The following is a 15348-nucleotide window of genomic DNA, read 5'->3' on the forward strand; positions in this document are numbered from 1 at the left end:
TAACACACCATTGTAAAGCAATTATACTCCAATAAAGATGTTAAAAAAAAACAAACCTGCCAGTCATATGGCCTCTCTCCTCCTGTGGCCTCCCATTGCGTGTGGATGTGCAGGCCCCTCCGACTCCCTGCCCTTGTCCTCTGTGCTCCTTAGATACGAGCTCTTCCCACCTCAGTGCCTTTGCATTGTTGCTGTACCCTCTGCCTGGGACTCTCTGCTCCAGGGTGGCCAGTTTCTTCTTATAATTCAGGTTTCTGCTTAAATGTCATGTTCTCGGAAAAGAGGCCTTTTCTGACCAGACAATCCACAGAAACCCTTCCCTCCAAACGACTCACGATAACATCATCCTGGGTTACGGCAGCCCTTATCCGACACAGTGTCCATTTATTTGTTTCCACATTGGTGTCTCTTTCTGGGCTCTAGACTGTTTTCTGTAAGCGCCCCTGCTGTTCCCTGCTCTCTCCTCAGCTGCAGACACTGAACCAGGTAAGTGCTCAGTAAATCTAGCCCTCTTCTTCCACAAATGTTTGCTGAATAAATACGGAAAGGGGCAGCATTCAGCAGAGAGAAAGTGGTGGGTACCCTGTGTGTCCTGAGCAGGGATGGGGCGTTGAACACCGTCCTGTCTCTACGCCACGGGAGTAAGAATGAGTCAGCTGATTTTAAGAGCCCAGGACGCACATTTTTCCGCAGGAGGAAGGCTGACTGTGCCGACCTCACAGGGCAGGAAGAAGAGCCAACCCTCTCGCAGCCCCTCCCAGGAGTGGCTCAGCCTGCGAACGGGTTCCTTCAGGAGGCTTTTTCTGCAGAGCAATCACTCCTCACGGGCCTGTGGGCTCAGGAAAAAAACCTGTGTCTGACCCCACCTTCCGGTTCCTGGTTAATTGGTCTGCGTGGGGCCCGGGCGCCGCTAGTGGTGAAAACCGCTCCTCTGGTGCTTCCCAGATGAGGCCTGGCTGGAGAAGCGGGCAGAGCTCCGGCCCTCGACTTCCACAGCCCGCGATCCCTGGGGTGCTGGTTGGCCCGCAGACTCCCGCTTGGCCGGCTTCCACCCAGCTCCCAGGGGATGCGCTGGCTCTCCGACCTCTCTTTGAGTGGCCAGAACCTAGAGCTGCCCAAAGGTATCATTTGACGGGGGAGTAGGAGGCTCCAATTTGGCCTTAGTCCCCAACAAGCTACTTCTGGAGGGCCCTGCATTTCAAAGGTAAGGGACTTGCTCAGACATTAGTGAGATTTTCGTTCTCATTTTGCTAGTGCGATGTTTGTGCGTGTGTGTGCGTTTTCTCTGCTGGCCAGAACCCCCCAGTTGAGGGGTTGCAGCAGAGCGGGATCCCTGGGCACAACTGGTTCCCCACCAAGATGCAATCCAACGGTAATATATCAACACTTCCCCTCCAACCCTGACACGCAGCATTTCAGACCGCCAAACCCAGTCTGCTCAGGTGCGCCCAATCAAGCTGTTTTCCTTTGCCGGGTTTGTATTACAGGTCTCAGACGCCTCTGCTCCTGCATTCAGCGTCTCGGCTTTGCTGGGACCAAGTGGACACCCCGGGGGCCCTGGAGGACACCAGGTAGGTCCTCTCAGTTCTGACTGCGTCTCTGGACCAAATGGGGTCTTGTTTCCCTTCATCTCTGTGTCCTTCTGATGTTCACAGACGCCAGCCTCGTTGTGTCCCAGCCATCATTATGTCCCCAGCACCTTAATACCATACCCGGTATAGTCATCCCCCAGTAAAGAACTGAAGGAATGAATGCCCTCCTACCCTCTGGTCTCTGGTTCTGATGCCAAGCACAGTTTCCTTTAACATGGTTATTTGGAGTAGGAGACAGGTTTCTGTTTTACCTGTAATGGTGCTGTGTGGTACTAGTCTTTAGTCCAATAAAGGAGCGCAACACGGTTCTTGGAAAAACCTCGGTGATTACAGGTTAGACATCTGCAACAATTAAAATTTTTGGTTGAATTTACCAACCATGATCTCAGTCATTGATTCTCAGTCCTGGTTGTACTTTAAAATCACCTGAGGAGGATTTTTAACTGTAGATGTTGAGTTCCCAAGCAAATCAATGGAAACTTAATCTCCAAGGTTTGAGCTTTGGGCATTTTTACAGGTGATTCTGCAGCCCACTGATGGCTGAGAATCACTGATGTAAATAAGAGTGAGATTGCCAAGATCTGGTGTGTTGGTTACTTTTCCTTATAGAAAAGCCTGGGAGTGGCTGGGTTGCTTCCAGCAGGCTATTTGGAAACTGCCTGATGTCTTAGAACAGTGGTTCTTAAAACGAAGTCCCAGGACCAGGAGCTTCAGCATAACCTGGACACCTGTTATTTTTAAATTTCCCGTCCCAGTCCAGACCTACTGAAGCAGAGACTCTGGGGATGGCACTTAGTAATCTGCAGTTTAACAAGCCCTCCAGGTGATTCTACTGCAGGCTTAAATTTGAGAACCACTGCTTTAGGGCTCATCCATCCATGGTACCTGGAGGAACTCTCCACCGCGGGCGTCTTCTCCCCTCCACCTATACTGTGTCTGGGCTGGGTTCCTTATCAGACCCAAATCTATCCATGCCACCGATATTAATCAAACCTCTACTACAGCAAGGTACTATTCTAGGCTCTGGAGATGCAAAGGTGAGCAAGTTAGACAAGATTCCTGTCCTCCTGGAACGAATAGTCCATTGGGGAGGACAGATATTCTTTCAACACTAGCCTAATTATATAATAAACGGTGAACACTGCTGTGCAGGAAAGAAAAATAGCTTATGATGGGGGATTTGACCTCATTTGAGAGGACAGCCTTCTCTAAGGAAGTGACCTTTGAGCTGGGACCTTAAGATTAGTACGAGTAAGTAGGTGAGGGGTGTTTGTAGAAGAAGAGAGAGATTCAGATGTGGGAAGGGCAGGCACGAAGGCTGTGCAATGGGTGACAGCATGGCACTCAAGGTGCTGAAAGAGACCAGTGAGGTGGGAATAGGGATACTGGACAGATGGACAGGAGGTCAGGGAGCCGCTATAGTAGTGGCTATAGTGGTCATAGTGTGTGTGTACACATCTATATACACATGCACCCCTATTTATAGTAGATATATATAGTAGTGTATATAGTGGCTATAGTATATACATATATATATATAAATAATGTGTGTATATATATTGTATATACATATATCAACTGCATATTATATAATATATATAGCAGTATATACAGTGGCTATAGTATGGCCATTCGGTCTCTGTGGTTACCTTCTTCTCCATTCACAGCCCCTCAGTTATGCCCGAGACGTGATTTTGCACTGCTAATTCCCCAGCCTTGGCACTTTTTATCCACCAAGTTCACCTCATTTTGCAGTAATGACAGCCCCCAGGAAAAGCCCAGACTGGATTAGCGCAGGGGACTGTTATTTCAGCACCCTGCGGATTCACAACTGGGATTCACAGCTATGAAAAGCTGGTTCAGCCCCACTCCCTTTCTTTAAATCAGCAATGACCTAAACAAACTCCACCGCCCAGGAAATTTAGCTGGAGTCAGTGCACTGAAAACTCAAAGGCACCGGATAAGAATGAAAAGTTTGTGGTTCTCAAAAGCTACAGCGGAAAGCCAGAATTTATTGATTTGTCCGCATAGCCCTCTAGAGCTTAAATTTCTCACAGAAATTGGTGTTCAAAATTGTTTAAATGCAAATGCTATAGTATTCCAGTCTCCCTAGAGAATTTCACTTTCTCATGAGACTAAGTTTGTGGATCTCTTCCAAATCTAATGTTTTTAAATCAAACTTCAAGGCTTTGTATTTTTTGAGCTCCTAAGAGGAGTAATATACAATGTGAAATTCCTAAGGAATCCCTCAAGGAAATCAGAGTGGCAAAGGTCATATTCCCAGCAGCCCATGAAAGGCGCTCACAGACACGGCTGAATGTAATATGATGTGAGCATGAGGGAGGGAGGGTAATAATTCTGATATGTGTGTGTGTATGGGAGGGTAATAAAGAAGCATCGCTTCCTTGTGGAGAGAATAAGGACCTGGTCTTCTCAGGCTTTATTTCTTCTATTGATTTGAGTTGCCCTTTGGACCAAGAGGTTGTAGAAAGCAGGGGAGGAGAGCACGCCAAAAGGGAACATTTGGCCTCTGTACTTGAGAGAAATGGTACTTGTTTTACAAGGAGAACAAAATCTAGCAAGGCAAAGCTGCAGAAAGATGCAAAGACAAAAAGGACTGGGGACAAGATAAGGCAGGGATTGCCTGTGTTTGGGTTGGTTTGAGAGGGCTTCTCTGCAGAGAATCACGACATGGTTAAAGACAAATTGATGGAATAACACATTGACCAACATGGTGAACTGGCAAAATTGAATATCACCCCAGTTTTTTCAGATATTGATAACTTTATTTTGCCAGAGAGGCAGTTCAGCAATATTTTGTATGTTAGTAAGCATTTCTGCTCATATTCTAGCATATTGAATGGTTTTAATGGTTTTGGATTTTATTGCTTTTATATTTTATTTCCAATTTACTTTCAGGTGTTTGTGACTCTTTTACTTGCTAATCAGTGTGTTCATGAATTCTTAAAATTTTGCCTTTGGCTGTTAGCAAATTCTCCATCTGGAAAAAATGGTTCAAAACGAATCTTTCTAATTACCTGCTCAGGTTTCTTCTGACATCTCCTGAATGCATGTAAAAGCAATATTGTCCATTTTCTAAGTTATTATTTTAAATTATTAATTCACTTTCAATTAATGGGGTGACAGCTGTCCCAGTTTGCCTGGGACTGAGGGGTTTCCGGGGATATGGATCTTTCAGTGCTAAAACTGCGAGTGCCCAGTGCAAAATGAGATGGTAGTCACCCTAGGTAGCAATGCCTACTGGGCAGATAGCCAGCTCTCCCCCGAACACTCACATTTCTCTTTCATAGTGTCACATTTTTGTCCCGCCAGGGACACATTTCCCAGCCTCCTTTGCATCCAGGTGTGGCCATGTGAGTGGTTCTCATCAATGGCTCTAATGTTAGCAAAAGTGATACAGAAGCAGGTGTTTCTCTACCTGCTTCTCCATATTACCTGGATGTTGCCACCCAAGTCAACCTTGGAAATGCCGTGCACTGAAAATGGAAGAGCCACTGTGGACCTGGGTTAGTGGTTGAGTGCCTGTTGCCAAGGCCCCCTCACCATCCTCCTTGCCACCACTGCCGTGGGGCAAGCAGGATACAAGCTTCTACTGGGTGTCAAAAGTGAGGGGTCAATGTTCCAGCAGTTGGTGCTATCATAATTAATATAGCTGTCCAACCTTTTAAGCTATTTTTTGACTATTTTGATTGTATATTCTTTTTAAAATTAAAAGGCTAGGGAGTTTTTACCATAAAAGTTTTTTTTAACCACCCATGATATTCTATAGTCGCCATTTGATATGACTTTTGTTGTCAGATTTGAAGGCTGAAACTCCCCAGGGTGGATTCAGACTCAGTTTGGACTTTGGCAGAGAACTCTTAGAACAAGAGGGGTGGGCATATCGGTGAGGGAAAGGCCCACTGGCAGATTTCTTGTCTGAGAGGGGCTGGGGTGAAGGAAGGATATGAGATTACTGCAGGTAACAGTCCTCGTTCCATTCAACCTACAACATAATGCACCCCTTACCGAGGCTCGTGAAAACTGCCTCTTGACTCCAAATCTAGAATTTCTCTAGAAAGCTAAGCAGGGCTGGCAGCTCTGTAAAAATACTGAGGGTATCAGCAGCCACTTTACTAACCAGAATTCTCCTTAGGTTTTTAAAAATCTGGAAATACTAGTGCTTACCTTTATGAGTTAAATGAGACAACGTATTTGAAAATACCTGACACTTGGTAGGTGCCCTGTAAATCTTCTTTTCCTTCTTTCTTTGCAAAAAGAAAAACGGCACTTTCTCCTCCTCTTACTAACACGATTCAAAGGTTCTAGGGTAGTGTATCCATCAGAGTCCTTGAGAAGCGGATGCGAAGATGAAATTCGATGTGCAGGAGAGTTACTGGGGGGAGAAACCTTGAAGAATAAAGAGAGGGAGAATGGGAGAGGGGAGAGCCATTGATCAGAGATGCTTGGAGGGGAGAAAGTGTTGGTAGAAGGAGTTGGAGAATTTGGTGCAGCTTTTTTTTTTTTTTTAATTTATTTATTTTTATTTTTGTCTGTGTTGGGTCTTCGTTTCTGTGCGAGGGCTTTCTCTAGTTGTGGCGAGCGGGGGCCACTCTTCATCGCGGTGCGCGGGCCTCTCACTGTCGCGGCCTCTCCCGTTGCGGAGCACAGGCTCCAGACGCACAGGCTCAGCAATTGTGGCTCACGGGCCCAGCTGCCCCGCGGCATGTGGGAGCTTCCCAGACCAGGGCTCGAACCCGTGTCCCCTGCATTGGCAGGCAGATTCTCAACCACTGTGCCACCAGGCAAGCCCTGGTGCAGCTTTGAGAAGCTCTCGGCCATCCTGCTGCGGGAGGAGCGGCCCGGCACTCCCGCTGGGCCCAGGCATCGTCCTGACAGCCGACTACGTCCCCTGCAGCAGCTCCTCTTGGCAAGAAAGCATTGAATGGTGCATTCTCGCAAGTGCTAGGTATAGGGGGATTTTCCCCAACAAACAAAAACCTCTACGGAGGGTTTCTCATAGATTTCAGGTTAGAGTTATAACTAAAGCTTCAACAGCAGAACAGAACAAACTGGTAAAAAGTTCTGCTAAGAAAGCTTGGATTTTGTGAAATAGCCAGGAGGTGGAAAAAGCCTCCCGTGTAATGCAATTCAAGGTGGCACAGCAGCCTGGGAATTTGGGGCCGTCTGTCATAAGCTGGGTTCATGTCAGGTCCTACAGATAAGCCTGCAACGTGTAGCTGTGTGGAGGTTCTATTACCGGGAGAAGTAAGTCTTAGGATTAAATCTCTGCTTTGAGATATAAAATGAGAAGTGTCCTGACGCCTTGAGTAGGTAGGGAGCGTGATGGCACTTGAGGACGAGCACGGTGAGGTGGAAGCAGATTTGGGGGGGCACCTCTTTATGTTTTCTGTGCCCCGAGGAGACAGAGGTTTAGAAGAGAGTTAATGGGAGTTCTAGAGACCGGGGCTTTGTTTCCACTGGTTCAAGTTACTTTGCTGATCTGGGATTTAGAGTCTTTAGTATAAAAATGGGAGTCACACCCTGTGCTGCCAGTTCTAATCTCACAAGAGACTGCAAAATTCAAATTTTAAATTGATCCTGAATACCAGGTGTGAGTCTGGGGCCTGAAGCTTACATAATTTGTGGGGACTCTTTAAAAAAAAAATAGAAAATATTCGAAACAAGTTAGGTAAGAAAACAAATACTTAGAATGAAGAAAGAAATCACAACAAATTACAAATTAGAAATACCTGACCAATATCACACAAATCACAAGATCCAGAAAAAGTCTAATATTTTAATGAACTAAGTACCCGTCCCACATCTATAATACTTTTCCCCTACGTTTTTTGTCCACCCCTTCTTATAACAATGATTTTCGTAATACTATGCCAAAATCAGATTATCTTTCTGTAGAGAGACTAGAAAGATAATTCAGACTTTACTAGCGTGATTGATCACAAATTTTTCCCCCAGTTTTATTGTGATATAACTGATATATAAGATCAAAATATTTTAAATTGATAGTTGGGATACACAAAACATGTGACTTCATATACTGAAGTATAAAATATTTGTGTTAAATTACTATAGGTTTGTGTTTTATGGACCCAGGCATACTAATAAATTCTGTTCCATGTAATTCCCATGGAAATAAAAAAAATAATGTGTGGCATGTTTATAAATGTATTATTGAGCATATTCTTGACAAGGCCCCTATGAGAGCTGAATTCTCTGCTCACATTTTTACATGTCTGGGGTTTGGAAGGATTTTCCCAAGACAAGCTTTGGGCTTAGGACATTTCAAGCCTTATTTCTCTCTGACCACCCAAGTTCTTGTAGTGTCAGGTGCCAAAAAGGATGTGTTCTTATGCCAGTATGACCCGTGGGCTGATGGGGACCTTTCTGGAAGCCGTTCTTAGCCTGTGACACCAGCCATGACTTAACTCTGTACAGTCAAGAAACTGCAAAACAACATATAAGTATATCCCACTAGACCCAAATGCAGCGTATCCTCAGCTTAACTCCCACTTGGTTGGTATCCACTAAGCAGTAAAAGTACAGTATGAGACCTATGGGTAGAGGAGGCATTCCAATTTCAGAGGGCTCAAAAATAATAAAATCCTAAGTTATACATTCTCTTTTTAGGCACAATCTTTCATTTATATTTTATTTTTAGAAAAGGTATTATAAGGTTACAAAATTAGAGAGGCACAAAACAGTATACATTGAAAATTTTCTCTCATTCTTCTGTCCTTAACTCCCAGGTCTGTTCTCCTGAGGCAGCCAATAGTACTGGTCTCTTGTGTTTCAGTTCTGTTCATGCCAACAGTTACGTGTGTGTGTGCGTGCATGTGTGTGTGTATATATATAAAATCATATTCATATTTGCATTTAAAACATTTTACCATATATGTATGTCCTTTTTCCCTTTTTAAAAAATCAAGCATACTGTAGGCAGTATTCTGCTCCTTGATTTTCTCATTTAATTATATATCTCAGAAATTGTTCCATATCAGTAAAGACCTTCTTTATTTCTTTTTTACAGCTGTGTAATATTCCATTGTCAGAATTCATTTAACTAGTACCCTATTAATGGACATTTGGTTCATTTGTGATTTTTCCTATTACTATAAACAATGCTTTAATGCATGCATTATTTCTCATATGTACTACTATGTCTATAGGATAAATTATTTGATTGGAATTGCTATTTGATAGCATTAAATACATGTGATTTTTATTAGATATTGCCAAACTGTCATCCTATAGAGTTTGTACTAGTACCCTCTCACCTGCTGTATATGACAATGCCTCTTTCCCCACATTCTTGCCATTAAAGTTGTCCTAAAACTTTTTGATATTTTCCAATGTAATAGATTAAAAATGGGATCTAAGTGTGGTTTTTAATGTGGATTTCTTTTCTTATGAATGCATCTCTTTTATTATGAATGCACATTTCTGACCCTGTTTCTATGGTTATGTCTTTTTCTCTGACCTTCTCTGCCTCCTCATTATAATTTTAAGAATCCTTGTGATGAGCTGGGTTCACCCCAATTCTAAGGTCAGTTGATTAGCAACATTAATCCCAGCTGCATTTGGCACATTTTCTTATGTCTCATCATATTCTTTTGCTCTGTTAATTTTTCTTATTGATGTATAGGAGTTCTTTGTATATGAGTAAAATCAGCTCTTTGAGATATAAACTACAGATGGTTCCTGGCCCTCCCCACAGTTTGACATTTGGATTTGACGTTGCTTATGATGATACTTGTCTCGAAAAATCTCAAGTTTTGTGTAATAAAATTTGTCTGCTTTTCCTTTTTGGTACCATACTTGGGCCTTCCTTGCTCTGAGACTGTAAAAGAATTCTCCTATGATTTCTTCTGCTTTATAATTTTATTTTTTACATTTAAATATTTTAACCACCTGGAATTTTTTTCTGGTGTAAGGTGTAACACATGGTCCCAATTTTTTTTCCAGATGACCACCCAGTTAATTTACCATTATCTTTTCCACACTGATTTGAAAATCTTATTATTATATAATAATTTCCTCTGTGTATCTGGGTTCATTTCAGTTCTGTCTTTGATCTGTACGGTTATTTATGTACTAGGTCCACACTGTTGAGTATGTTTATGTTTTTTAATTTTAATTTTTAAATTTTTTTTCTTTTTTTTTTCGGCCGTGCCACGTGGCACGTGGGATCTTAGTTCCTTGACCAGGGATTAAACCCGTGCCCCCTGCAGTGGAAGCTCAGAGACCTAACCACTGGACCACCAGGAAATTACCTAGTTTTATTTTTAATTTAATTTTTATCTTATATTGGTGTATAGTTGATTTACAATGTTGTGTTAGTTTCAGGGGTACAGCTAAGTGATTCAGTTATACATACACATATATCCATTCTTTTTCAGATTATTACAGAATATTGAGTAGAGTTTCCTGTGCTATACAGTAGGTCCTTGTTGATTATCTCTTTTATATATAGTAGTGTGTGTATGTCAATCCCAAACTCCTAATTTATCCCTCCCTACCACCTTTCCCCTTTGGTAACCATAAGTTTGTTTTAGAAGTCTCTGAAGTCTGTGTCTGTTTTGTAAATAAGCTCATTTGTATCATTTTTTTCAGATTCCACATATAAGTGATGTCATATGATATTTGTCTTTCTCTGTCTAACTTACTTCACTTAGTATGATAATCTCTAGGTCCATCCATGTTGCTGCAAATGGCATTATTTCATTCTTTTTTTATGGCTGAGTAGTATTCCACTCTATATATGTACAACATCTTCTTTATCCATTCATGTGTCGATGGACACTTAGGTTGCTTCCATGTCTTGGCTATTGTAAATAGTGCTGCAGTGAACACTGGGGTGCATGTATCTTTTTTTTTTTTTAGTTTTATTTATTTATTTATGGTTGTGTTGGGTCTTCGCTTCTGTGCGAGGGCTTTCTCTAGTTGCGGCAAGTGGGGGCCACTCTTCATCGCGGTGCACGGGCCTCTCACTATCGTGGCCTCTCTTGTTGGGAGCACAGGCTCCAGACGCGCAGGCTCAGTAATTGTGGCTCATGGGCCTAGTTGCGCCGCGGCATGTGGGATCTTCCCAGACCAGGGCTCGAACCCGTGTCCCCTGCATTGGTAGGCAGACTCTCAACCACTGCGCCACCAGGGAAACCCACATGTATCTTTTTGAATTATGGTTTTCTCCAGATATATGCCCAGAATTGGGATTGCTGGATCATATAGTAGCTCTATTTTAGTTTTTAAAGGAACCTCCATACTGTTCTCCATAGTGGCTGTACCAATTTACATTCCCACCAACAGTGTATGAGGGTTCCCTTTTCTCCACACCCTCTCCAGCATTTATTGTTTGCAGGCTTTTTGATGATGGCCATTCTGACCGGTGTGAGGTGATACCTCATTGTAGTTTTGATTTGCATTTCTCTAGTAATTAGTGATGTTGAACATCATTTCACATGCTTTTTAGCCATCTGTATGTCTTCTTTGGAGAAATGTCTATTTAGATCTCCTGCCCATTTTTGATTATGTTGTTTGTTTTTTTGATATAGAGCTGCATGAGCTGTTTGTATATTTTGGAGATTAATCCCTTCTGAGTTGCACCGTTTGCAAATATTTTCTCCCATTCTGTGGGTTGTCTTTTCATTTTGTTTATGGTTTCCTTTGCTGTGCAGAGCGTTTAAGTTTAATTAGGTCTCATTTCTTTATTTTTGTTTTAATTTTCATTACTAGGTTTATGTTTAAATATCTGATAGGGATGGTTCCCCCTCATTATTTTCCTGGTTACTCTTGTTTGTTTGTTTTTCCATATAAACTTAGAATCAACTGGTCCATTAAAAAATCTTATTGCTATTTAAATGAAATCACATTAAATTTATGCACTAACATAGGAAGAACTGATAATATTTTTATGTTATAAAGACTTCCTATCCAAGAATATAGTAGGCATTTCCATTTGCTGAAGTCTTTTCTGTCCCTAAGCAGTGATTTAAAGTTTTCTTTATACATATCTTATAATTTTTCCCTTAAGTTTATTCTTAGGGATTTTTAAATGATTGCTGTGGGAAACAGGATCTTTTCTTCCATTTTTTTCTTCTAATTATTGGTGGTTTGTATACATGAAGGCTATTGATTTCTATATGTTTATACTGTAGCCAGCTACCTTACTGAATTCTTTTTTTCCAGTTTTATTGAGATACAGTAGACGTAGAACACTGTATAGTTTTTTTTTTTAAAGATTTATTGATTGATTGATTGATTGATTGCTATGTTGGGTCTTCGTTTCTGTGCTAGGGCTTTCTCTAGTTGCGGCAAGCGGGGGCCACTCTTCATTGCCGTGCGCGGGCCTCTCACTATCATGGCCTCTCTTGTTGCGGGGCACAGGCTTCAGACGCGCAGGCTCAGTAATTGTGGCTCACGGGTCTAGTTGCTCCGTGGCATGTGGGATCTTCCCAGACCAGGGTGTGAACCCGTGTCCCCTGCATTAGCAGGCAGATTCTCAACCACTGCGCCACCAGGGAAGCCCCACTGTATAGTTTAAGATGTACAACATAATGTTTTGATATGTATATATTGTGAAATGATCACCACAGTAAGTTTAGTTAACATCTATCACCTCTCATAGTTACTGAAAGGTTTTGCACTTAATTTCCAATGTGTATGTGTGTGTGTGTGGGTGTTTCCACACCACCAGCAAGCAAGCAGTTCTCCAACACCAGCTGGATATCCTACAGTTTAACACAGTTCTGACACTAGCTACCTGGAGATAGAATCAGATTCCACAGGTTAAGGGCTCAGTGCCACAAGGCCACACTCCGCTTCAGATGCCAATCACAAGCCCAGGTTGTTACCTGTGCTTCTGATTGACCAGCTACAGATTGGAGGTTCCCACAACCCCCTCCTTGGGTTCAGTTAATTTGCTAGAGCAGCTCACAGAAACTCAGGAAACCTGTTTACTCACTAGATTACTGACTTATTACAAAGGATGTTAAAAGACACGAATCAACAGACAGATGAAGAGATAGATAGAGCGAAGTCCTGAACAAAAGAGCTTCTGTCTTGGTGGAGTTTGGTGCTGGCATGGTGGCACATGGAAGCAATCTGGTTCCCCAAACTGGAAGCTCTTCGAACCCCCTCCTTTGGGTTTTTCTGGAGGCCTTATTACATAGGCATGATTGGTAAAATCACTGGTCATTGGTGGTTGATTCAACCTTCAGCCCCTCTCCCATCTCTGGAAATCAGGGGGTGAGACCGAAAGTTCCATCTGTCTGTTTAAAGTTGGGTTTCCCAGGCCACCAGTCCCATCCTTAAGTGCTTTGCAAAAGTCACCTCATTAACATAAACACCACTGTGGTGGAAAGGGGATTGTTATGAATAACATGACACCCATTTTGCCTTTGTGGCTCTGAAGTGATTTTAGGAACTGAGGAAAAGAGACCAAATATTATAATAAAAGATGCCCCCATTGCTCTAATCTCAGGAAATTTTAAGGGTTTTAGGAGCTGTGAGCCCAGAACCAAGGGCAAAGACCAAATGTATATGAGAAATATACTTTGGTCATTTGAATGACCAAACACATACTTCTTATAATTCACAATATCACAGTTACAATTTTTTTTCCTTGTGATGAGATTTTAAGATATAGTCTCTTGGCAGCTTTCAAATATATAGTATAGTATTGTTAACTTCAGTCACCATGCTATACATTACCTCTGCAGAAATTATTTACCTTACAACTGGAAGTCTGTACCTTTTAACCCCTTTCACCCATTTCCCCTAGCCCCCATTCCTGCCTCTGCCAACCACCAATCTGTTCTCTTTTTCTGCATTTGGGTTTTTTTTTTTTTTTTAGATTCCACAAATAAGTGAGATCAGATGGCATTTGTCTTCCTCTGACTTATTTCACTTAGCATAACGCACTCAAGTTGCATCCATGTTGTCACAATTGGCAATATTTATTCATTTTATGGCTGAATCATATTCCATTGTATGTATTTATATATACCACATTTTCTTTATCCATTCATCTGTTGATGGACAGGTTGTTTCCATGTCTTGGTTGTTATAAATAATGCTGCAGTGAACATGCGGGTGCAGATATCATTTCGAGATAGTAATTTTTTTTTCCTTTGGATAAATACCCAGAAGTGGAATTGCTGGATCATGTGGTAGTTCTATTTTTAACTTTTTGAGGAACCACTGTACTGTTTTCCATAGTGGCTGATAATTTACATTCTTACTAATAGTGTACAAGGGTTGCCTATTATTTGTATCCTAACCAACACTTGTTATTTCTTGTCTTTTTGATAGCAGCCATTCTAACAGGTATGAGGTGATATCTCATTATGGCTTTGATTTGCATTTTCAGGGTGATTAGTGGTGTTGAGCACTTTTTCATGTACTTGTTGGCCATTTGTATGTCTTCTTTGGAAAAATGTCTATTAAGTTTCTCTGCTTGTTTTAAAATCAGATTTTTTTTGCTATTGAGTTGTATGTGTCCTTTATATATTTTGGATATTAACCCCTTATCAGAGATATATAATTTGCAAATACTTTCTCTCATTCAGTAGACTGCATTTTAAAAAATCTTTTCAAAACACTTTAATTGTTATTCAATAATTTTAATTCAAGGTTATACTTTTTTTTTCTTTTGTGGAAACATATTCTCTCTTTCAGTCAGAGTAGACTGCATTTTCATTTTGTTGATGGTTTCCTTAGCTGTGTAGAAGCTTTTTAGTTTGATGTAGTCCCACTTGTTTATTTTTGCTTTTGTTGCTCTGGTGTTGTATCCAAAAAAATCATTGCCAAGACCAATGTCAAGGAGCTTACCCTAGAGTTTTATGGTTTCAGGTCTGACATTCAAGTCTCTAATCCATTTTGAGTTGACTTTCGTGTATGGTGTAAGATAGGGGTCCAGTTTCATTCTTTTGCACATGGGTGTCCAGTTTTTCCAGCACCATTTATTGAAGAGACTATCCTTTCTCCGTTGTATATTCTTGTCTCCTTTGTTGAAAATTAATTGATCATATATGTTTGGGTTTATTTCTGGACTCTCGATTTCTTTGAGCTATGTGTTATTTTTATGCCAATACCATACTGTTTTGATCACTATAGCTTTGTAGTACAGTTTCAAGTCAGGAAGTGAGAAGCTTTTGGCTTTGTCCTCTTTCCTCAAGATTTCTTGGCTATGTGGGGGTCTTTTGTAGTTCCATACAAATTTTAGAATTGTTTTTTCTATTTATGTGAAAAAAAAAAATTGGAATTTTGTTAGAGATTGCATTGAATATGTAGATTGCTTTGGGTAATATGGACATTTTAACAAATTCTTCCAATCTATGAGTTCAGAATATCTTTCCATTCATTTGTGTCTTCCTCAATTTCTTTCAGCAATGACTTAGTTTTTCAGTGTACAGATTTTTCATCTCCTTGGTGAAGTTTATTTTTAAGTATTCTTTTTGATGCAGTTGTAAATAGAACTGTTTTCTTAATTCTTCTTTCTGATAGTTTGTTATTATTTGTGTAGGAATGCAACTGTATATTGATTTTTGTATCCTGAAACATATGATCTGTCCTGGAGATTGTTTCATGTGTCCTTGAGAAGAATGTATATTCTGATGCTTTTGGTTGCAATGTCTTGTAAGTGTGTGTTAACTCCATCTGGTCAAATGTGTGCAGTTTAAGTCTAATGTTTCCTTATTGATTACTGCTATTAAGTTGTATGACTGGACCCCTA

The 15348-nt window shown here is 41.2% G+C and overlaps 2 protein-coding genes across 8 annotated transcripts in view; one reads left to right on the plus strand and one right to left on the minus strand.

Annotated features, from left to right (window-relative positions):
- FAM124A (family with sequence similarity 124 member A) overlaps positions 1-15348 on the minus strand; it is a 173254-nt gene that overhangs the window by 19023 nt on the left and 138883 nt on the right. The window contains exon 4 of one of the 4 annotated variants that reach the window (XM_082365520.1): positions 1582-6002. The exons of the other annotated variants lie outside the window; for them this stretch is intronic. Within the exon in view, the coding sequence (XP_082221646.1) occupies positions 5790-6002 (213 nt within the window). The 3' untranslated portion in view covers positions 1582-5789. Of the gene's footprint in view, positions 1-1581; positions 6003-15348 lie in introns of those variants that run through there. 4 annotated transcript variants of the gene reach the window in all.
- The window catches only part of LOC309615677 (uncharacterized protein), an 84565-nt gene that overhangs the window by 3961 nt on the left and 65256 nt on the right, over positions 1-15348 (plus strand). For 2 of the 4 annotated variants that reach the window (XR_014236958.1, XR_014236959.1), the window contains exons 1-2: positions 512-1204; positions 1488-1571. Coding sequence is in view for 2 of the 4 variants with exons in the window: in XM_082365742.1 (XP_082221868.1) it covers positions 1488-1571 (84 nt within the window). In the remaining 2 variants the exon portion in view is untranslated. Of the gene's footprint in view, positions 1-511; positions 1205-1487; positions 1572-15348 lie in introns of those variants that run through there. The other 2 variants (XM_082365742.1, XM_082365741.1) reach the window with 1 other exon arrangement.

This window comes from Balaenoptera borealis, assembly GCF_965194805.1.
Source record: "Balaenoptera borealis genome assembly, chromosome: 18".
Taxonomy (NCBI): Eukaryota; Metazoa; Chordata; class Mammalia; order Artiodactyla; family Balaenopteridae; genus Balaenoptera; species Balaenoptera borealis.